Below are 24328 nucleotides of genomic sequence, written 5' to 3' on the forward strand. Positions count from 1 at the left end.
AAAAAAAAAAAGGAGGCACCACTACATACACTGAAAACATTAAGAACTCTTGCTTCCAATTTGTACCTTTCAAGGATGCTCTCCCCAGCTGGCGAGCTTAGTTTAGGAAATTCCAAGGATGCGTAGTTCACCCTGGTACATCAGGAGGCTTTCTTGCTAAAGTTCAGAAAAACTTCTCCAAGTCAAGTCACAACCCACCTAGAATGAATTTCATGACCAAAACTTATTATTGCGATGACAAGACTAGAACTGATGGATGTGTATGCAAAAACACTCTCATTTAAAACTACCTTGTAGAGATATTTTTAAATCCTTGCAGAACACCTACAACAAAGTTTGAGATCAAATGGCTTCTCTTTTGGAAATGAACTTTGGAAAATATATTATTGCTAACTGCTATTATTGCTAATCTTCATAATGAACAATCTGCAGATAAGGTATTTGGGAAAAGTTAACAAGCAAGACCCATGGAATATTCGCCCTCTCCATCCCAGACTTAAATTTCCATTCAGGAAAACAACCCAACAGTGATCTGGAGGGGACTGGAGAAATGCATCCGTACAATGGAAAATGGTACCACAGTAAAAAAGAATACTGAGCAAAAAAGGCAGAGTAAAGAACAAAGTCTATCTAGCATATTAGCTTTTGTCTACTAAAGCAAGAGGTAAAAATCTGTATTTTTATTTTGTTTTGGAAGCATATGCATAAAGCAGGGCAAAAGCAAGTAAAAACAATGGTTAACTTGGCGGCGGAGGGGGGGGGGATGGTAACTGAGCACATGGCTGAATGACAGGATGGAGAATTTGCATTGCATATCTGCTTACATTTATTTGTATGTTGAACGGTATGAATGTATTACATATTTTTTAAACATTTTTTAAAAAACCCTCTCTTGGGGCGCCTGGGTGGCGCAGTCGGTTAAGCGTCCGACTTCAGCCAGGTCACGATCTCGCGGTCCGTGAGTTCGAGCCCCGCGTCAGGCTCTGGGCTGATGGCTCGGAGCCTGGAGCCTGTTTCCGATTCTGTGTCTCCCTCTCTCTCTGCCCCTCCCCCGTTCATGCTTTGTCTCTCTCTGTCCCAAAAATAAATGAAAAAACGTTGAAAAAAAAAAAAAATTAAAAAAAAAAAAAAAAAAAAAACCCTCTCTAGTTCCAATTTTTTTTATTAAAAAAATTTTTTTTTAAATGTTTATTTATTTTTGAGAGAGACAGAGACAGAGCGCAAGTTGGGGAGGGGCAGAGAGGGAGGGAGACACAGAATCTGAAGCAGGCTCCAGGCTCTGAGCTGTCAGCACAGAGCCTAAAGTGGGGCTTGAACCCATGAACTGAAAGATCATGACTTGAGCTGAAGTCAGACGCCTAACCAACTGAGCCACCCAAGCACCCCTCTGGTTCCAAATTTCTACTCACTTACTTCAGGAACTATTTCAGAATCTACCACTTTTAGGTACATGCTGGAGAAGACTAAGAGAAAATAATGATATCCTCTACCTGCACCAATAAACACAAAGGCTTCTGAGAATTTCTTTATGGGAGCAATCATTTTAAGTACAAAAATTAAAAAGAAAGTCCTCCCCCACCCAAATACTTTCAATGAATGTTTCTGGTTTATAAAAGGCTAAGTGAAATTCAATTACACAGAAAACATACACTGTTTGAATTGTAAAGCCTTTCTATGTGATATTACATTGACACACAACATGAAAAAAGAGCCCGAGATACAAAAATACAGTTGTGATTCAGGAAATGGCACCAAATTAGAACAGTTTTATTATTTAACATACCAATGTATATACATTATCCTCCCAAATAAGAAACAATTTGATTCCAAAGTTTAAAATGTAGTTTCCAAAATGAATCCTTATTGTAAATTTGAAAAAAAAAAAAGTCCTGCAAATTAACACAATTTTGACTCTTGACTAAAATATGCACCCTGTACCAATCACCTCGCATACAAAAGGTATATTATAAATAAAACTTTCAAAAAAGATCTTGGATGTTTATTGCACGTTGTACAGAATGCTTGCCACTATCTGAAAGGCTTTTCAGCTCTTTACTGTATAATCTGTTTAAAGGATTTCCTCAAACTTGGGTGAAAACACTCTGCAAATATGAGCCTATATAGGATCATATATGCTGTTTACCAGAAACAGGAAAATACAATCTTATTTGTAGACTTATTTGGACTGCTTCTGCACTTTTTCTGAAATAAGAATGACTCTGTGTTTTAGTGTTAAAAGCAATGACAAGATCCGGACACGTTAAAAGTCCTGTTCAAATGTCAGTTTTCTCTTTTCAAATAGAAACTACATGGAGAGGCATTTTTTTACCCAGTCATATATTTCTACTTTCTAGGACCAGCCCTTCTTGAAGTATATTTGTTAAAGATCACACTACAGGATTCAGAACAATGCTGTTCATCAGCAACAGTTACTGTTTTGGTTTCAACATCTCAACCTCTCTCAGCCCTAGTAAAGTTAGCACAAAGCAGCCAGCCTGCCATGGCCTGAAAACCAAAAAAGGGTTCCCAATAAGTTTTCATTGCATCCAGCACAGTGCCTTGCAAAGAGCAGGCACGCAATAAATATCTGATGAATGAATGCACTATCTTCTGGGACCATTTCCTATACGTAATTACTGATTCATGAGTAATATGCTGATTTAAGGTACACAGATCTAACACAATGACTAAACAGAAAACACGTGTGACATGTTACAGGCCAGGACACGCTGTGTATTTTAAGGGTTAAAACTATTCCCATACTAAAAATTGATTAGTCGAATATTTTTATTTTGCCAAGGGACTCTTAACAGTATTAGCCTTTGGCAATTCCCAAACATACAATGAACCCCAAACAAAACGAAACGAAACAAAACAAAATTGCACTATTACAGGGAAACAAGTCCGTGAAAGCAGACAGGAGGAGCCAGTTAAGGAACAGCAACTTCAAGGAGACGGTTGTTTTTTCGTTTGCACGTTGGGACGCTCCCATTTTTCTGGTTGCCCTGAATAAACTTCACACATACTTTATCCTGTCTGAACTGAACCAGGAACCTGGAAGAAAAGAATAGGGCAGATTAAAGAAAAGTACACACACAACAGCTGATGATGACACTAACACTAGCTTTTGTTTGTTTCTTTTTTTTTTAAGTTTATTTATGTATTTTGAAAGAGAGAAAGAGAGGGGTAGGGAGGGGCAGAGACAGAATACAAGCTGTCAGTGCAGAGTTTGATGTGGGGCTCGATCCCACGAACCTTGAGCTCATGACCTGAGCCAAAATCAACTCAGATGCTTAACCGGCTGAGTCACGCAGGTGCCCCCAACTAGCTTTTGTTTCCTAATGGATATTGACCTTGACAAGTATTGCCTCTTTCCATCAGCACTTGCAACAGCCATCACTTAGCCCCTAAGGAAAGTGAAGTTCATTAACTCATCACACTCCAGTAAGGTAAGAAGGGCTAAGAAGAATTATTTCCATGTTTCAAATGAAGACCAACCTGCTCTTTTCCCATTTTTCTCCATTTTTGCATAGTAAGACCATAAACTGGCAGGGGGTGGGCGAGGTTCCTATTGAATTACCAACAGATTGAGAAAATTAAATGAAAAAATATCATTAAAGAGGTCTAGAGACACTCCAGACTATGATTTCCAAACACTGGTTACTGACATTATTTCCTCAACAATTTTTGTCATATCCACAGACTATGCTAATAGTTGTTTCTAACCCTAAATAAGTAGATTTCAAAATAGCTGTGACCTATGGAATAATAATAAAATTGCAAGTTTGATATTCCCTTTGTATTTTTTAATGTCCATTAAAATATATATACTATATACTACATATAGTATAGTATATGTAGTATGTATATAATAGTATATATATATATACACTATATATTACTAATACAAACTACATATATACTATATACATATATAGCATATACATATAATCATAACACACACTCTGTCAGTGCACACCCAAAGCCACTTCTTATCCTACAGTAGTAGCACATGTGGTACAACATGTGAAACCGTATTCTAGTTCCAATCTGTCCTTTCATAGACTGTCAGGGGTCAAGTGTTCGTCCACAGGATGATTCGTCACACCTTCCTACCACAAACGTACTGCATTCCTGCTGGGCTCAGGGCTGCAAGGGACACCTGGCCATACAAAATGAGGTCCCTGCCCTCAAGGATGGCATCCCTGTGGAGGAAGGAGAGCGGCATGACTGGACCAGAACCCGGGCTTTCCCATCTCAAAGCCAGTGCTCGTCACTCCAGCTTAAGAGTCAGTACAACGTGGCCATATTTGCAATATGTTTCTCAGGGAACAGTTTTCTGAGTTGCTGGCATATAGCTGAGTCACTCTAACAACCGTGTGACAGATCGTATGCTCACTGGATCCACGACAACGGCAAACATCAAAACAGCTCTGTTCCATGCACATTAGTCTCAGCGTCAAGGTCTACAGACCCCGTCCGTGTTTTGCAAACATTGCCTACAGGAGTGAAATGTGACACATACGCTCCTGATTTATCAATTGTTTTAACAGGATAGTACTTCCCTGCTTTGGAATGGTCTATTTCTTTTTACCTTGAAAGTACTGACAAAAAGAATTATGGCTCCAAAATCGCATCTCTCTAGCATATATACTTGTATCTATGTGCCTCAAAGAAAGAAAGCACCTTTCGAATTTAATGCCAATACACACATTTAAAAAAATCAAATATTTTGACATTTTAATTTTCAAAGACCACTTATAGTGTAATGAAAGTATAGGGAGTTCTCTTCCCCAATAACTTTAGCATTGGCTGTCTTCATGTTCACAATGCATGATTGCAAGATTTATTGAATGTTCACCATGCACCATACTTTTCTTAGTAAGTTACATATATTAACTCAACTTTAAAATAATCCTATGAGGCAAGTAATATTATTAATTTTTTTTAATGCTTATTTACTTTGGAGAGAGATAGACACGCACGACTGGGGGAGGGGCAGAGAGAGAGGGAGACACAGAGTCTGAAGCAGGCTCCAGGCTCTGAGCTGTCAGCACAGAGCCCGATGTGGGGCTTGAACTCATGAACTGTGAGATCATGACTTGAGCTGAAGTCAGACGCTTAACCGACTGAGCCACCCAAGTGCCCCACAGGCAAGTAATGTTATTCCTCTCCACCTCATAAAAGAGAAAACTGGAGCATGGCCCACAGTGAGGGCATGGTAATCAGAGAATCACCCTCCAGCAAACAATAATGTTGAATGCATTCTTTCACAGCATCAATACCAGTTCGAATATCACAGCAAAAAGAATTTACATGATTTGTTCTGATTTAAAATATTCAGACAAACAACTGCATATGTTGAATGATTTACATGTTTGTATATTATGTGTGTGTACCCATGTACATACACACACACATATTTAAAATGTTTAATAGAACAAATTCACTTTGGTTTTTTCAATACTTTTAGGACTTTGTTTTTAGAAACTGTTTAGAAATATTACACATTTTATTTAAGGTTCTCCTTAAAATGCAATCTATTTATGGACTGAACCGTTTGGGAATAAGAACTGGGAATTACAAAGCAGGTTAAAACTGCTCTAAGGAGTAAATAGGACTCTGACTCTCCTCTTGTAAACTGACAGCCAGTTTATCCATAATGCCTAGGGAGACTGGGTGTATTAAAATATTACTTCTGCTTCTGAAAAGGACACACTGAGGAAGGTTTCGGTCATTGAACTGCACACTGGATATAATACTAATCTGCCGAGGGGCGCCTGGGTGGCTCAGTCGGTTGAGCGTCCAACTCTTGATTGTGGCTCAGGTCATGATTTCACGGTTCATGAGTTCAAGCCCCGAATCAGGCTCTGTAATGACGGTGCGGAGCCTGTTTGGGACTCTCTCTCTCTCTCCCTCTCTTGCACTTGTGTGTGTGCTTTCTTTCTCTCTCAAAATAAATAAACTTAAAAAAAAAAATTACTAATCTGTAGAGCTGGCAGTGAAATGGATTAAAGCCACTCAGGACTGCAAAAAAAATACATCATGGGCACCCCTGCCCATGACTTTGTAAAATTTTTTTAAAATTTAAAATGTGCTCCAAGGAGGTGTATGATCCTTGCTTAAGAGCTCTAGAGGTTGTGAAACAGGCTACATTGACCGTTGCTCTGCCATGTGGCTCCCTGAAGCCTGGATAGGGGACCACGGGTGCTCTGCGGGATGCCATCAGCTGTTTTGTTTTTATGAAACCAAACAACGATTAGCGATTGGAAAAGGAAAGGTGTTTTGGACTGGTTTACGATGTGACTAAATGTTTTGTTTTCTTCACATGGCCACCCTGTAAACCTTCACTCCCACAAGCACGGTTTACTGAAAGCTTATGCATCCAGAACATCATACCCCTCTCTCTGACAAGGCAGGGTCCCTGCCACCCACAAGCAAACCATCCCCATCAGTGTTGCACAACTGTGTGCCTCACACACAATGTGAGAACCACGGGAGGGTTCTGTGGTTGATGACGTATGAGAAACAGCACACGCTATCCTGCCCAGCCCCTCTGGAGACTCATGATGTGTGACAACATAGCACATCTGGGGAGACCTGTAGTAAAGAAAGATTGTACATTTCCACGAGCCACTACTTTCTTCACAGCAGAGGCTGTGTTCCTACAATACCAGCTTGGGAAATGCTTAAGAGTAGCGATCCTTTGTGGCCTGGGTGCTGATGTGACTTTCTCTGTAAAGACAACCTCATTAATGTAGTGAGTCAACCGTAAGGCTGCTTCATCCGTATTCCAAGGAGCTCCTGCATCTGGAATACACAGAATCTTCCCGGGATGAGTGGGAATTACCAGTTCCACCGAAACAGAAGCCCTGCATCCCAAGTTATAAAACATTTCAACCTAAGGGAGTTTAAAGTTATAATAGGTCCTAACAGGTTAAAATCTTAATTGACTAGAACCCAAGTAGCCATTATATTTTTTCCTAATACGTATTCTTTGTTTAATGAGAAAGGACCTAATGACAAGAAAAGCTATTTACTACAAACTGCAATTTCCTATGTAGAGTATACATAAAGGTCAATCTCCCACCAAATCTAAATACCACTGTTGGTGTACAATGAGGACAGATGATGAACCCAAGGTTCTGTACATCCTCAAACATAAAGGAGAGTTAGCTTGGCCTACAGAGGGATAAGAATGGGTATGAATTTATTTTGCTTTTTATTTTATTTTATTTTTTTAAGTTTATTTATGTTGAGAGAGAGAGAGAGAGAGAGAGAGAGAGAAAGAACAGGAGCGGGGGAAGGGCAGATAGAGAGAGAATCCCAAGCAAGCTCTGTACTATCGGGGCTCTGCCCCGACACGGGGCTCAAACTCACGAACCGTGAGATCATGTCTTGAGCTGAAATCAAAAGTCAGACACTTAACCGACTGAGCCACCCAGGCACCCCAAGAATAGTTATGAGTTTATTTTAGAAAGACTTTTAGAAAGAGTTGAAATAGAATAGGCTGGCAAAAATCTTAATTAGGAAATAAAATCATTTCTTGAGCAATCTGGTTCCGTGACTTCTTACTGTACATGCAAAGAAGTATATAAACAGGTAGTAAACACTCTATTGAAAAGTAAAGTAACCAATCAGGTATCAATCAGCACAGTAACTCAAATTCATTCAAATGAGCTCATATCGATAGATTTCATAAGTGGGGGGAATGCTCCAACCTGCATATAAATAATCAGTCTCTATCCTTAGAGCCCTACTGTGAAGTAAAAAGAGCAAAATTTCAAATTTATATATAGCAGTCTTAGCACACCAGTCAACCTTGTCAACATGGAATGCTTATTCTCTATGTCAGAAAAAGGCATAGCAAATATAATACATCCAAAACAGCACTCTTGATTTTAGCCCAGCCACCCAGCCACCCCCAAACCCTTCTTTCTTAAGCGTCATCTGTGGCAGTAAATGGTACCACCATTTGGGCTCAGGCCCCAGACCTACCATCCAATCTGTTAATAAGTCCTCTTGTTTTCCCTCAAATTACATTTGGAATCTACTTCTCACTACCTCCCACTCCCACCCTAGCCTAAGCCACATCATCCTAGACAGCTCAGAGAAGCTCCCAATTTTTCTCCACTTCCATTTTTGCCTCCCTAGAGCTGTTTTCCACACTGCAGCCAGAGGAATCTTTGAAAATCACAAATCAGATCATGCCACATCCTTGCTTGAAACTTATAATAGCATTCCATCGACCTCAGTAAAATCTCAACTTCTTACCTTAGCTACCAAGCTGCACATGGCCGGGTCTCTGTCTATCTCTTCAGGGTCTTTTCCTACCATTTCACTCTGCCATTAAGTTCATTCCCATCTCAGGGCCTTTGCACCTGCTGCCTCCCTGCCCTGGAAGGCACCTCCCAAGATGGTTGCCTGGCTTGCTCCACTGATTTCAGCCTCGACTCAAATGTCACTGTATCAAACAAGCCTCCCTGACCTCCCTATCAAAAATAGCACACTCTGGGCCTTATCCTGCCTTTTTTCCCTCTCCACAAGCATTTGTCATTAACCAAAGTCATATCACTTATTTATTATGTATGCATATTTGTCTCTTCCACCGGGATGTCAGGGACATGAAGGTAAGAACTTGATCAGTACCATTCACTGCCCGTCCACCATCTAGAATAAATACCAGACGCACACTCGCCACTTAAAGGTAGTGGTTGCATTAATGAGTAAGACTAGAGTGCTCGGCTAAAGCAAGAAAGCAGAAAGTGAAACACCACATTCAAACAGTTATGAACATACTCATCAGAAATTTCGATGCTGAGCTTCTGTTTGGTTTGGCTGAGAGTCGTCCGATACAGCTTTGTGGCCATTTCAATAAGGTGATCGCTGCTGAAGAGAAAGTCTCCTTTACTAGCTGCTTCAGAGCCCTAAAAGGACAAAGCAAGAGTCAGACCATCATAATTAAAGACAGCTTAGGAGGTAAATGTTTACAGGCTTGGCTGAAAACGTATTTACTGGCTCTTTAAAAAAACATTAGTTACTGGAGTCCATTCTTCCAAATAAACAATAACGATGAAAGCCGTATTTCTTCCAACTTGCTCGGGGCACTTTTAGTAAGGTTACCTAACCTGACGCTACCCAAAGTTGGTAGGTAGACCACAGGCACCTTGCACATCACCTGGGAGCTTGTTAGACGAGGAGAACCTCAGGCCCTAGCGCAGGCCCACTGACCAGGATCCCTGAGTGATCTGTTTGCACATTCAGGCTTGAGAAGCACAGACCTAACCTACAACTCAATCTGAAAGGGCTGTTTAAAAAATTCTTCAGTGGTTTGGTTAAAAACATAGGCAGAACAACAACACTCCCAACAAATATGCTAAGGCAGTGGCTCTCCAGCTAAGCTACACAAAATAGGATGGTTGTGCCCCATTCCAAGAAACTCTGGTTTAAGGGGACTGGGGGCATGGCCTGGGCACCAGCATTATGCGTAATCAAGGTTCAGAATCCCTGTGTTAGGACTGGACATGCTCCCTTTAAGTTAGGATCCACAGGGGGGAAAAGAGGCAGAATGAAGCATACGGGACTTTCCTAAGTGTAGAAACAGCAAGCTACATGCACTACCAGCTAGATGCAGGTCCCTAAATATGATTAATATTTGCCGACATCTGCTTATTCAGTGACTATTTGTTATATGAAAGGCACTATGCTGAGCACTTTACACAGTGTCTCACTGAATCCTTATAACAACGTTATGAACTAGTGCCATTATTTTCTCCATTTTAAAGAAGAGAAAAGGGTGCCTGGGTGGTTCTGTTGGTTAAGTGTCCGACTCTCTAAAAAAAGTCTTTTTAATGTTTATTTTTGAGAGAGAGACAGCACGAGCCGGGGAGGGGCAGAGAGAGAAGGAGACACAGAATCTGAAGCAGGCTCTGGGCTCTGAGCCACCCAGGTGCCCCAGTTGGACTCTTGATTTCGACTCAGGTCATGATCTCACGACTTGTGAGATCGAGCCCTGCATTTGGCTTTGCGCTGACAGAGAGGAGCCTGCTTGGAATTCTCTCTCTCCCTCTCTCTCTGTCCCTTCCCCACTCACGCGTGTGCACACACATGTGTGCACATGTGCTCTCTCTCAAAATAAACATTAAAAAAATAAATACAATAAAACATAAAGAGGAGAAAAATTAGGTAGGCACACAGAAGTTAAATGACTCGGCCAAGGTCACTGTAAAATTGGTGAGACCAACTCCAGAGCCTACATTCTTAACTACTTCGTTCAAATCAGGAAGTCCTCAAGGCACCTAGGTGGCTCAGTCAGTTAAGTATCTGACTCTTCATTTCAGCTCAGGTCCTGATCTCACAGTTGTGAGATCAAGCCCCACACTGGGCTCACGCTAAGCATGAAGCCTGCTTGGGATTTTCTCTCCCTCTCCCCCACTTGTGCTCTCTCTCTCAAAAATAAATAAAATTAAAAAAAAAAAATCAGGAAGTCCTAGTTAAGCTAAAAAAGCACTGAATGTTAAAAAGTCTTTAGGTCAAAGTTATGAGGCAGTTGTTTCATTGTGGTTGCCTTCTTTAATTAAAAAACCACAAATTAAAGATGAATAAGGGGACGAACATTTATCAAGCGGTATATAGAAAAAACCACAGGAGGAAGCAATGAACATCCTGGTATTTCCATGTATTATTCTCAAAATAAAGCACATCACTGTGAGTGCAAACAAAAGCTGCTCAGGGAAATCAGAATTCAATGAACAATAAATGTGATTAATTAGTTCAATTTCAACTAGTCAATTTCAATCACTGAAAACCCAAGCCTGAGATTTTACATAGGAGTGAATATAGCCCAAATCTGCAAATCAATAACATGTAGAAAATTTTAATGTTTTTGTTTTTTATTTTTTTTTATTTTTGAGAGAGAGACAGAGACAGAGTGCGAGCAGCGGGAGGGGCAGAGAGAGAAGGAGACACAGTATCTGAAGCAGGCTCCAGGCTCTGAGTTGTCAGCACACAGCCTGACGTGGGGCTTGAACTCACAAGCCATGAGATCATGACCTTAGCCGAAGTTTGATGCCTAACTGACTGAGCCACCCAGGCGCCCCAGATGTAGAAAATTTTAAACCAGTGCCTCGGAAATTGGATAAATGCAGAAATCTTTCAAACAAATCAATAGTTGGACCTTTACCTCTTTGAGATGGATGGCAAAGAAGCCATCATTCTGTGAGCTCATCGATACTTTGGTCACATCCACCAAAGGAACCTCTGACTTGATCTGCCCGGACTTTTGATCGGCAAGAAGGAGATTATTATTTGTTAAGAGGAAAATACGGGATGTGCTCTAAAACAAAACAAAACAAAACAAAACAAAACAAAACAAAACAAGTAAGGATGTAAAACCAATGATGAAAAACACCCCAAGTGGTCCTTGAGTTTAAAGTATTAGTTATTTGCAGAAATGCCCATTTATTCTGTATCTTTCAGCATGCATACCTATGTAAACTGAGAACACACTAAAAACACAAATAACGTATCTTAAATCATGAAAGTTTGGAGAACAAGCAAAATTCCACCTAAGCTTAAAGGTAAGGGGGAACATCTTCCTTTATAAGAATTCTGCTGAGAAAATGAAATGCAAATTTGAATATTCAGAAAACTAAAGATGACTGTCCCAATTGATAAACACTTCTTACAAGTCTTCAGGGATAGCATTTTACCTTCCCATTGGCACGGTTAATTTTGTTCACCACTTCAGCAATGATAATCTTTTCTTCAATAGCATCTTTGAGTTTCTTATACTTGGGATTCTTGTTGATTTCCAGGTAAGCTCCTTGGAATGGTTGCCCAACACTGGAGGGAAAAAAAAATTCCCCTCCCATTAGAAACAGTTCCAGATGGAAGTATTATGGGAGAAAGGTAACACGTTAGCCGATTCTGAAGAGCGATAGCTTCATCAGAGTTAATTTTATGCATTTTACACGTCCTAAATAGTTGGAAATGAAACCTGAAACCTACTTCAAATACATTTTTGATGTCATCATGGCATTTTGTAGGTAGGACTTTGATAAAAATTTTATCACATGGAACAATCAAGATAGAAACCTGTCACAAGAAAGACAGCCAAGGCCCAAGTGCATGGTCTCAAGGAAAAGGCAAATCCTTCTAATCTGTTAATATAAAGTTAACAGCTACCCACAAAGGGCTTCTAATGCCTTTAAACAACATGTGGCAACGGGAAAAAAGAGCACAGATCATTACCATCAGCTGCTTCAAAGAAAAACTTCATTTTCTTGCAGAGAATCAGAAAATCAATAGGCCGCCTGGGAAGAACAGATCCAGAGCAACCGCTTTAGAAGAAAGCTACAGAGCACTTAATATTACCATATAACTCTGGCTCTAAATAGGCAATGTATGAAAGAAGAAACAGGCCTTTCCTCCTAGGATATGTCCCTACTCGGACAGAAGGGGCCAAGGTCACCATTCAGAAGCAGAGAAGTTTTCTTTCAAACAAACTGTATCTTACAAGTCGCACAATCATGTGCTAGGATGTCGATTTCCCTTAAAGGTTTGTGGGGTGACACCTGCAGGACAGCTTCTTCAAAGACACCAAAAAAAAACCCCACAACAACAACAACAACAACAACAACAACAACAACAACAACCTGTGGCTTCACTCTGAGCTGTAAAGTTCTGGCAATTTGCAAATACAACTTTAAATGCTTGTGTTGTGGGTGGAGGAATAGGGAAGAAAAATCCACGTAGGTGGTCAGTGTTTCACAGCTCCCAGCACATAACAGGCTGGCACCCAGAAGGGCCGCTGCTTCCCACAGTGGTGGGAGGCTAAATTATCCCACCCCTCTGACTGCTGCGGGGGGAGCATGCACAGAGAACACTACCCAAAGAGGACCTGGCTTGATGTTAATATTTTTTTCTTGCTGTTCATAGTCAAATGCGTCTTTATTCATCTAATGTTTTTAAAGGAAGAATCAACAAATGTGTTTTTAATAATTAATAAAAAGTGCTAAGAGTCTCTGAATTTGTTTCTTCAAAATGCATTTTTCTCCTTTCAGTTTCTGAAGCGTCACCCACAGGGAATGTTAATTAAGATGATTACAAGTGAAAAAGATACAAAGAAAAAGTTAAAGCAGTTAGTTGCTGGAGAGAGCACAGGGACCATTTTCGTGTTCGAATGTGCTTTCTTTAGCAGGCACTTTGGACAACTTCGGATGAAGATGCTACGTGGGATTCACGGGGAGTGTGTACCATCTCAAGTCACCAGGTCAGCTGACCCAGGAGGCTGTGTCCCTAAAGACACAGAGAATACTAGCACAGCACATGGAATACATGTGAATATACTCAGCAGATAATACTTTTTATTTCCGGGCCATCCTTTGGAAGAAGCTAAAAGTTGTTAAAGATTTCGCTTGAAATTGTACAACCTACTTTTTTATTTAAAAACAGACGAGAAAGGGATAGGGATTCTGGGGAGAAATGATGAACTTGGGAGATAGAAGAATATTCAGATAAGCGGTCTTTACCAAGGGTTTCACTTGGTAAACTTACAACTGATATTGCTTCTTTTACTGAGTGCTTGGTGCCTACAATAAAGGGACCGATCTGACTGCACAGGCCACTAACGTCATGCCCAAGGAGTTAGCAGACCAAAGGCCATCACAGAGCAGTGCTCCCGCAACACTCTTAGAGTGACAGACCAGCTCGCTCTTCTTTACAATGCAAATGAGCTTGACCCAGCTGGTTCAAGGAAGAAGACTGGCATGGGGATTACAGTATATTACCAGCAGAAATTGGGCCGGCCTCTGAAAACTATGGAAAATGAACAAGAATTTACAATGAAGATTTATCTTAATAGCCTATGCAATTTGTATTTTAAATGATGACTTCTAATTATTTAGTGAAGTGTTTAGGCTAATGCCAATGAAATAAAACCAACAAATGTAATCTCATTTCGTTACAGTATGCCATGAAAACCATTGCTCAAAAGTGTTTAAGTGTACTTTTTTCAACAGAGCTGAGCTTTATTTCCATGTTTATTACATGTTTATCTTTGATGTCGAATACATATTAGAATCAGCATACAACTTGGGAGAAAAGCTGGATGTTCTCCACTGAATGGGTTAAAAAGGAATATATAACTACAAAATACTCATTTTAGGTGTTCAATTCTAAATTATGGAAAACAGAACAACAATTACCTTGCCATTTTTCTCTTTCTAGTTTTCCAAGATGAATTTCATTATAAAATATTTTTCACTAACAATTAATTTTAAGAAAGGAAATAAGGGATTAAAACCACTTGACTTTAAGTACAGAATACAAATAGTCTTAACACAGAACTCCTATCTTCTATTTAAAATACAAATATTTCATCATAGTATGAATTGAGGGTGATTAACTGATGTCAACTGGAAATCTAGTGACCTAAGCAAACCCATACATGCCATTTGCTTTTGTCTGGAAGAGTTAGGCTGATCATAAAATAATTCATAGAATTAAAAATCTCTCATGTATCACTGAAATCAAACTCCACTAGAAGCGACCTACAAATATATTTGAGGAGCTTTTAAAATACTGACTTTTATGGGTAAAGCAAAGCCATAATACCTAGATGGGTATAAAGCCTTCTTGTCTTTGAAGAGTTCACTGGCTTCTAATTTTTCTTCGTAAATCAGCTTTTGCTGGTCTGTGAATTGGTCTCTGTATTTTTTACACTGTGAAAAATGAAAAGGAGAAAAAAAAAGATATCACTTACATAAGTCATTACTCATTCTTTTTTTTTTTAATTTTTTTTTTTAACGTTTATTTATTTTTGAGACAGAAGAGACAGAGCATGAACGGGGGAGGGGCAGAGAGAGGGAGACACAGAATCTGAAACAGGCTCCAGGCTCTGAGCTGTCAGCACAGAGCCCGACGCGGGGCTCGAACTCACGGACCGCGAGATCGTGACCTGAGCCGAAGTCGGACGCTTAACCGACTGAGCCACCCAGGCGCCCCAAGTCATTACTCATTCTTAAATATGCTAAGCCAATTTAGTAACATGAAGAGTAAGAGTAAATGTGTACAAAATATCCATTTAAAAAAACCAAGAGCATTTTTCCTTTTTGGGTTTTAAAAGGTTGGTCTTAGAAAATGCCATAAAAACTACGGTCTGTATTGTGGAACCTGGGATGCTTCTTCAGAACACACGAGGGCCTTGCTAGCAAGGGCCCTACTGGGAGTACTGACCCTCCCACTATGACATCAGCCCCCGCCCCCACCCCTGACATCCTTTAGGCCTCAGGCTGTCACACCCTTCTCACAAAGACCTAGCCTAAGAATGACATTGTACATCACAACTCATTGCACACATTGATTTACATGCACACACATAGACAACTGACACAAAAGCTTCGCAAAACAATTCCTTCAACATGCCCTGTACTCTATTATTTTTTTTAAACTTTATTTTTTATTTTTTTAAATTTACATCCAAATTAGTTAGCATATAGTGAAGCAATGGTTTCAGGAGTAGATTCCTTAATGCCCCTTACCCATTTAGCCCATCGCCCCTCCCACAACCCCTCCAGCAACCCTCAGTTTGTTCTCCATATTTATGAGTCTCTTCTGTTTTGTCCCCCTCCCTGTTTTTATATTATTTTTGTTTCCCTTCCCTTAGGTTCATCTGTTTTGTCTCTTAAAGTCCTCATATGAGTGAAGTCATATGATTTTTGTCTTTGACTAATTTCACTTAGCATAACATCCTCCAGTTCCATCCACGTAGTCGCAAATGGCAAGATTTCATTCTTTTTGATTGCTGAGTAATACTCCATTGTGTGTGTGTGTGTGTGTGTGTGTGTGTGTGTGTGTGTGTGTGTGTATGTATAGATATATACACACACACACACCACATTTTCTTTATCCATTCATCCATCGATGGACATTTGGGCTCTTTCCATACTTTGGCTATTGTTGATAGTGCTGCTAGAAACATGGGGGTGCATGTATCCCTTCGAAACAGCATACCTATATCCCTTGGATAAATACCTAGTAGTGCAATTGCTGGGTCATAGGGTAGTTCTATGTTTAATTTTTTGAGGAACCTCCATACTGTTTTCCAGAGTGGCTGCACCAGCTTGCATTCCCACCAACAATGCAAAAGAGATCCTCTTTCTCTGCATCCTCGCCAACATCTGTTGTTGCCTGAGTTGTTAATCTTAGCCATTCTGACAGGTGTAAGGTGGTATCTCATTGTGGTTTTGATTTGTATTTCCCTGATGATGAGTGATATTGAGCATTTTTTCATGTGTCGGTTGGCCATGTGGACATCTTCTATTCTACTGTACTTCATTTTAAAACGCTGGTCAGTAATCTATTAAATTGATTTCACAACTCGCAAATATGCTACAACCCTTGGTTTGAAAAATACTACTCTGAATCCCCTATTGCCATTTTACGGTATGGACACCTAACCTGAGAAATCTCTCCTTTGGCTGGATTCTGAGATGGTACTGAAGGGACACAGGGGGTGGCTGGAGGGGCAGGGACAGGTTGTTTTATTTTTATTTTTTATTATGTTTATTTATTTTTGAGAGAGAGAGACACAGCGTGAGCAAGGAAGGGGCAGAGAAGGGAAGACACAGAATCCAAAGCAGGTTCCAGGCTCAGCTGTCAGCACGGAGCCCGACATCGGGCTCAAACTCACAAACTGCAAGATCATGACCTGAGTCAAAGTCGGACGCTCAACCGACCGACCATCCAGGTGCCCCTAGGCCAGGTGTTTCAGATGAACTCTAAGACATTCAGTTACAAATGTAGTTGAGACCCACTGATATAATTGTATAAAGGAATGTTAGCATTGCTGCCCACCCTTTCAGGAATAAACACATCCCTCTCATTCTCTATCCCCAAATGCAAGGGAGGTAAGGGCCAGGGGCCAGGGGAGAGCAGAGGCAGAGCAGACTCCTGGTATTAGAAGCTCCCCATCGTTATTTCTGAAAATAGTCTCACTGTCAGACTCAAAGAGGGAGATGAGCACTGAGACACTGGTGAATTTCACCAAACTGACTCACTAAGTTAGGGAACAGAAGGGAGAATCCCGTTCCACATGCTGTGTCACCAATATTACACTATTCAGTGATAATGTCACTCTACATATGTAATTCTGGAAAGGGACAAGCCTACAGTGCCCAGCAGGAAAGAGTTTCCTGGAAGTGATACCCATCAGTCATTCACTTACCAAATATAATAAGCCTTTCAATGATTATATTGTAGGATTATATGGTTATCATATTAATGATTATATCGTATCTGACACTTGTGCATATTTAGCATTCCATATATCAACTGAACTACTAAAATAAAGTCAACATCTATATAAGTAACCCACGTAATTCTGGGCAACACCTAAATAACACGTTATGCTCTCATAAAATTAAGGAAGCTAAAAATATAAGGCAATGTCAAATAGATTTTTAGCTTCCATTTAATTCAGGTTGAGGGAAACTTAATCTCTTTGATGTCTTGTGAGGCACTCTAAAGCCGTTTTTTTCCCCAGTCCGTCCATCAAAACATGTAGTGTTCTCGCATACGTTTATGCACGTACTCAATACATCTTAGAAAGTAAACTCCTACAATCTTCCAGATTTAACTATATCCTGTTCAAATTTTATTATTTCTATCTCTGGCAGTATTCCTTCAGGTAAAGATGAATAACAGAAACACATCAAAATAAAACAAAAACCTGAACTACTTTAAAGCAACTGGAATCTGGAAGGGAAAGACACTGGAGCCATGCACACTCTCCTTTCCAGACAAGGATGACAGGTGACAGTCATGGGAACACCTGGCTGCTCTAGAAATTCTCACACAAAGCCAAGTACAGTGCATGGTTCAAAAATACCAAGGTCCTCAGATACGTCTCTTAGAGGTTAGAGGAAGAGCATGGTTAAAAATCTGCTTTTACATAACATTTTTCAAATGCTCAAAATATATGTTAAGAAGTCTCTGAAAAAAAAACCTAACAAGGCATTTTTTTACCCTCCACAAGTGGAAAATCCTTTTTAGTTCTTTGTGAGTAGAATCCAAAAATAGGTAAGGTCTTGATGGCCAGTTCTTGTCTATTGGAGATAAGGAAGGCATCTTATTTTTCATTTCCAAGAAGTATTTTTGCACCTGTGTTGAGTTTGACAAAAAATGCTAGATAAGTAAAATATACCAGAAAAGTCATTGTTTTACATAAACCAGGATCAAGCAAACTACTTGGTAGAATTTAGCAAGTTTTAGTTTATAAAATGTTGCAACTCCTCTGGAAAATCTCTTTTTAACTCTCTGTATTGGTTGGGAAAATCTAAGCTCCACTAAGTGGTTAAGAGAAAAGAAGAATACTAATTTTAAAATTAAAATTAATACTTACACCAGCTAACACTAGAAAGCTGCATTGTTTAATAGGCAGCCACTTGCCACCTGTGACTATTTCTATTTAAATCTTTAGTAATTAAAAAAAAAGTTAAAAATCCAGTTCATCAATCACATTAGTTACATTTCAAGTGCTCAACAGCCACATGTGGCTAGACTTTACTGTGCCACAAAGATCTAGAACATTTTCACTGCTGCAGAAAGTCCTATCGGACAGCACTGCTCTAGAGTACTGAATATGAGCCAGGAACTGTAAGAGCTTTCAATTATCACTCCATTTTACAGGCGACAAGAATGAGGCTCACAGAAGTTAAGTGATTTGCTCAAGCCGTAAATCTGTACATGGCAGAGTGAGCTGGCTCCAGAGCTTGCACGTTACCACTACATATACTTCTCTGGAAGCCAGAGGGAAATCTTAGAATCCATCCTGGAATCGTGGCACAACCCTGCTCTCCTCGTTGACCAACCTGGCCCTGCAGCAGCTTGTGGCAGTTCAGCAGGGCAAGATCTTGGTGTTCCCCTCAGATTCCTATGTTGAAATCCTAACCCCCAATGGGATAGTGTTAGGAAATGGGGCCTTGGGGAGGCAATTAGGTGAGTAAGGTCACAAGGGGTGGTGCTCCCAGGATTACTGCTCTTATAAGAAGACACGGGAAAGAGCTTGCTTCTCTTTCTCTTCTCCTGTGAGGAAACTAGGAAAAAGCCCTCACCAGAACCAGACCATGCTGGCACTCTGATCTTGGGCTGCCCAGTCTCCAGGACTATGAGAAATAAATGTTTATTAAGCCACACAGTCTATGGTATTTTCATTATAGTAGCCTGAACCAACACACCAGGCTTTCTTGGGTTCCCCTTCCCCAGAGGACGTTCTCTCTGTCAAAGAACATTTCATTGATCATATGTGGGCCGCTAACCTGACACAATTCTACCTGAATTTGAGGGGAAATGATAGAAGGTCACAATCTCTCAGTGTCACGGCTAGGGTTTAATAGTTACCAAACAAGCCATTTATGATTGAGGTGGTGCTATTCACTAGTTAGTCCTATAATGCTAATTAGCCGCATAGAAAGTATAGACTTACAATTCTCTGAAGCGTAAATTCATAAATTTTCTTTCCAGCATTGGCTCTGAAGAATTTCCTGTACTCCCGACGGACCTTTAAATAGAAGCAGCAGAACACAGAGGTTAACATGTGACCAGCAGGTGCCCATATGATACACTTCTATCAAAAATGGAAAAAAAGGTGGAACAAGTCAAATTTATCAGTGACTTTCTGGATATAGTAAAATGATTGAAGCACACTGAGACAGTGGATTTTAAATCAGAGAAAAAGAAACGAGAGCTGCAAAGTGGTAATACCAGAATGTTCTAATGTTTTAAATCCTCTCAATTCGTTTTTAAAGTGCCTGAAGATTTGACAAGAAACACTCTACAGGCATGGCTATAAACTCATCACAAATCAAAATACATATCAGAAAAAAAATTACATAGGTAATTTTCACTGCAAATTGTTCTTAAAAGGTAAAAAGAAAATGCCTGACGAACTCCAGCACAGCTTCCAAAGCCCTGCATACGAAGACAGGACTTCAGTGCCGTGTGCTGGGAGCTCATTGTGCCTAAAAATAAGAACTTAAAAAGAAGCTTGTGGTCTCCCATTAGAAATCTCCCATTTAACTGCATTAATTTTTCTCTCATCTCTACTCCTGTCCGAGTTTCTACTAACACTATCACAACACTCAGGACATGTTACAGTTTTAGTTTCCCTATTTCTTCCTTGCTACACTGTCCTATGCACTTTGCACACTAGTGTTCAACAAATCAATTCACTAGGTGAGGTATTTACCAAACGAATGAATGAATGATACAGTTAAGTTTTGAAACTGAGAAAAGAAAACTAAACACTACTTAAAATACCGATTGTCACTCGGCTGTCAATGAGAACGTTAGATTTTAGCAAAACACCAGCCTATTTGAATAATTCAGACATGCTTTGCCTTTTTCTTTTGTCTTTACTTTTCTGGGTTTAACTGCACATGTTCAAAATCCAAGCTCACAACCTGCTAGCCAAATTCAGTTTGTAGAAAAATGTTTTATACGCCTATTTTTAAATGAAGCACTTCGCACGGAAAATTCAGGCTACACGTTTCTCTTCAAGTTTTCTAAGATCTAGCAACGGTGAGCCCCATTCCCACATGGCAAAGACGAGACCACAGGAGCTGTGGCTGCCTTTATGGGACAGGATGCTCCACACTGCTCAGGGCCCCATCCTTCCTGATCCACCTTCCATCTGCTACTTCCCTCATCCTTGTGACCTCCCTGGTCCCATGGGGCATGTAAGTGCCAGACCCATTCTCTACGCTTACGGATTATTAAGGTTTAAAATTTTTTCCAGGGGCACCTGGGTGGCTCAGTCATTAATTAAGCATCCGATTCTTGGTTTCGGCTCAGTTATGGTCTCACAGTTCATGAGTTCGAGTCCTGCCATCAGGCTCTGCGCTGACAGTGTGGAGCCTGTTTGGCTTCTCTGTCTCTCTGTCTCTCTGTCTCTCTGTCTCTCTCTTTCTCTCTCTCTCCCTCTCTCTGTCTCTGCCCCTCCCTCTCTCAAAAATAGATTTAAAAAAAAATTTTTCCGGGGTGCCTGGGTGGCTCAGTCGGTTGAGCGTCCGACTTCAGCTCAGGTCACGATCTCACAGTTCGTGAGTTCGAGCCCCGTGTCAGGCTCTGGGCTGATGGCTCGGAGCCTGGAGACTGCTTCCAATTCTGTGTCTCCCTCTCTCTCTGCCCCTCCCCCATTCATGCTCTGTCTCTCTCTGTCTCAAAAATAAACATTAAAAAAAAAAAATTAAAAAAAAAAATTTTTCCCCCAGATACCACACAGGAAGTTCCTCCTTTTGTTCATATTCTATGGTACTGATTATCCTTTCTCCTTTAGCCAATGAGTTGCTAGATTCAAATCTCAAACTAATAAAGTTAGAAGGGACAAAGGGAAGAAAAATGGTACCTTTTAATTGGCTCCTGGAATTTTAATAGCATAGGGAAGCAGAGAAGTTAGAGTAAGGTTTCATGTGAACATATCCATAGAAATATACTGGAAGTCCTACCATATGTAGTTGAATGTCATTGTAAGTGAGTTCACTGCAACATGCTTTTTGATATTCACAGGAATATTTCCCCTGAAATATTCTCCAGAAATACAGCTATAAATAGAAAAGGCTGGTGACACATTGACATATAAAATGGGCTCCCCTCACGGGCCCTGGCAGTCCAAAAATGATCCACTGAACTTTGTAATCAATTCCACAAGAACCTAATCACATAAAAGGGCAAAACTACTGCTCTTATCAACATCATTCTTTAAAAAAACAAGCACAAAATTATTACATTCTTGGACTTCAGAGAAGTTTAATCTTATTTCAGAACAATGATAATGGTGACATATTAAAATACTTCTGTTTTATTGGAAACTGGGGGGGGGGGGCAGTTACGTCTAGAGTAGGGCCAGTTAACTTCAGCTACAACACCATTCACCTACAAACTGAATTTGATTTATAGGTTACTAGCATACACCCCTAAGATGGAAAGATTTTCTGAAATCATATGCAGTTAGTTAAACCCAGAAACTGAAGACAAATGTGATTCTGCTGGTAGATATTATACAGGGTAAAAATCCTGACTCAATGTTTGGTTCCTTCCTTTTATGAAAATCAGGGTGCAAATCAGAACAAGTGAGTAAAATGGGAAATAAAATCCTTTAAAAAAAGTAGTTCTAGAACTTGTTTAGAATTCTTGAAATAGAACATCTTAAATTCATACTTAAGTTACTTCTTAAGTACTTCAAACATTACTTGATGAATATTCAGTATAATCAAAAAGGTTAATTCACTAAAAGTTTACAGGCTAAATTTTCAGGGGAAAATGCAGATTACTCAAAAGCAGAACATACAGATACTGCTGATGCTGTTTAGATTCAGAGTCAGTGGCTTCCTGGATGGTAAATATTTAGAAGAAGATGAATGGTTATAACAAAAATAATAAAGAGGAATAGTGTCAAATAGGGGCCTAATTATTCCTAAAAGACAATATGGATGGTACCCTAAGGTGATGAGTTATTGAATAACAGGAAGACACAATCTTTACACTGCCCGAAAGTTGTTCTCAATGGCAAAAAGTTGTTTCTGGGGCTCAGTCATGTTTACTTACGCGTATCTTGCCTGAAGCAGTAAGCACCACTTTGAAATAAACCCTGCCCTACATTAAAAGGCATTTGAATCTAAAGTTCTCTTTAACCCGAATGAGCCACTGCTGGTCTTAATTGCCAAAATCTGTACTTTTAATGCAAAACCCTTTGGTTTCTAAGCTGAACAATTAGAATGGCAGTCACTTTGTAGAACACTCTGCTCCAGGAGCCATCGTTGGAGCAGAATAGGCAGACAAAGGGGAACAAAAGCCAGATATCCCCTGGCTGGCCACTGTAGACCATGGGTCAGCTTTTAGCTCAACTACTGTAACTCTGTCTCATGAATTAAAAACAAAAAACAAAACACAAACTTCATCTTCATAAAGATAATACAAAATAGGACTTGGATAACAAAATGTCTTATTAGATGCTTTAGATACTTTAAACCTATTATTTAAAGAAATACACAACAACATCAGAAAATATTAGTGTACAGGTTTGTTCTCAAAAAGAAATGGAATTAGGCAAGGTGACACTGTAAAAGACTGTGCAGACCATAAGCAAGCATCATCAATCATTTTCTCCGGGTTAGTAAGTGCTAGGCTTCATTGAGTTCACCGTGGACAGAAAGAAGGGGTGGGGAAGTACCTTCAGTCCAAGCCAGTAAGCCCAAATGACAGCGACTGCATGCTTACGCCTAGCCTCCTCCTTCAAGCGTTTCAATTCCCTTCGAGCCTAGAACGTTTTAGATAGTAAATAAAAGAGACGGCCCAATGCAGACAGCACAAATGACCAGAAGAAGATACCCCACCAAACAGAAGAGCCAACTTATGAATAAGGATTTCAGAATGATAGAAGAATAGGGCATAATCACTTAAACCCAAAGAATCCGCATAAGTCTGGTGCAGCCCTTTGCATGTTTAGTGCACTGAGCCTGTTCCAGAGGAAGGCAATCTATGTGGTACTGGAGGTAAGCCACGCCTCTGCCCCCCTACTTCCAGTTTTCCCTTTTTCCTCCCTCCTCATTCTCTCTCCTTCTTCTATTCTCCATACTCTCTCCGTTATCCAAGCCTTAGAGCTGTGAGTGGCACCTAGTGACTTCAGCAGACTTTCCTTTGCTGCCAGTACCCAGGACTAGAGAGTCTAGGAATTCCTGTGTTCATTCATTTGCACGTACAAAAAGACAACTCTTGCGAACAACCATTTAGAACATGGAAAGAATAAAGTTGTTTCTTTCCCATTAGCAAATTAGAAGTAGCACATATCAAAATTCAGTGTGAGCTAAGGCCCTGGACAGTGAAATACACTGAAGCAAGATAAAAAGTGAAACGACTTATGGTTTAAAAATTAATCTTAGGGAACAGTCAATCTGAAGCATGCTACTTTGAAAGATGAAACATGCAGTGATCTTTCACCACTTTTGGTACTCAGACTAGGAAATGGGCTACTTCAGTGGGGAAACCCCAGGGATAACTGTCTAAGAGTCCTTCTGCCTCAGCTAGGACATTTCCCTCTGATTACTAAAGGAACTAGCCTGTTCGTCACAGATTTTTCAAGGGGGGGACACAAATGAACAGCTCTGGTAAGTTTTTTTGGCAAATTAAGATCCTTATACAGGCAAATGTTGACTTTTCTCATTTTTCTCACAAGATGGACTTATAATGCTGACAAGGTAAACTTAAAAACATAGGATTATATTGATATTTATGTTTCTAACTGGAATACACATTTTTAGCAGAGATGACC

General features: G+C 40.0%; 1 protein-coding gene across 4 annotated transcripts in view; it reads right to left on the reverse strand.

Moving 5' to 3' along the window:
* Positions 1-1746: 1746 nt before the first annotated feature.
* Positions 1747-24328, reverse strand: part of MYO1B (myosin IB) — a 189540-nt gene continuing 166958 nt past the window's right edge. For 3 of the 4 annotated variants that reach the window (XM_058710880.1, XM_058710887.1, XM_058710871.1), the window contains 8 exons: positions 23231-23317; positions 19487-19561; positions 18028-18162; positions 14617-14723; positions 11712-11844; positions 11183-11335; positions 8800-8927; positions 1747-3054 (listed from right to left, as the gene is read on the reverse strand). In XM_058710880.1, coding sequence (XP_058566863.1) covers positions 2931-3054; positions 8800-8927; positions 11183-11335; positions 11712-11844; positions 14617-14723; positions 18028-18162; positions 19487-19561; positions 23231-23317 — 942 coding nt within the window. In that variant the 3' untranslated portion in view covers positions 1747-2930. The remainder of the gene's footprint in view (positions 3055-8799; positions 8928-11182; positions 11336-11711; positions 11845-14616; positions 14724-18027; positions 18163-19486; positions 19562-23230; positions 23318-24328) is intronic. The other variant, XM_058710897.1, reaches the window with a different exon arrangement.

Source organism: Neofelis nebulosa, chromosome 2 (genome assembly GCF_028018385.1).
Source record: "Neofelis nebulosa isolate mNeoNeb1 chromosome 2, mNeoNeb1.pri, whole genome shotgun sequence".
NCBI classification, from domain to species: domain Eukaryota; kingdom Metazoa; phylum Chordata; class Mammalia; order Carnivora; family Felidae; genus Neofelis; species Neofelis nebulosa.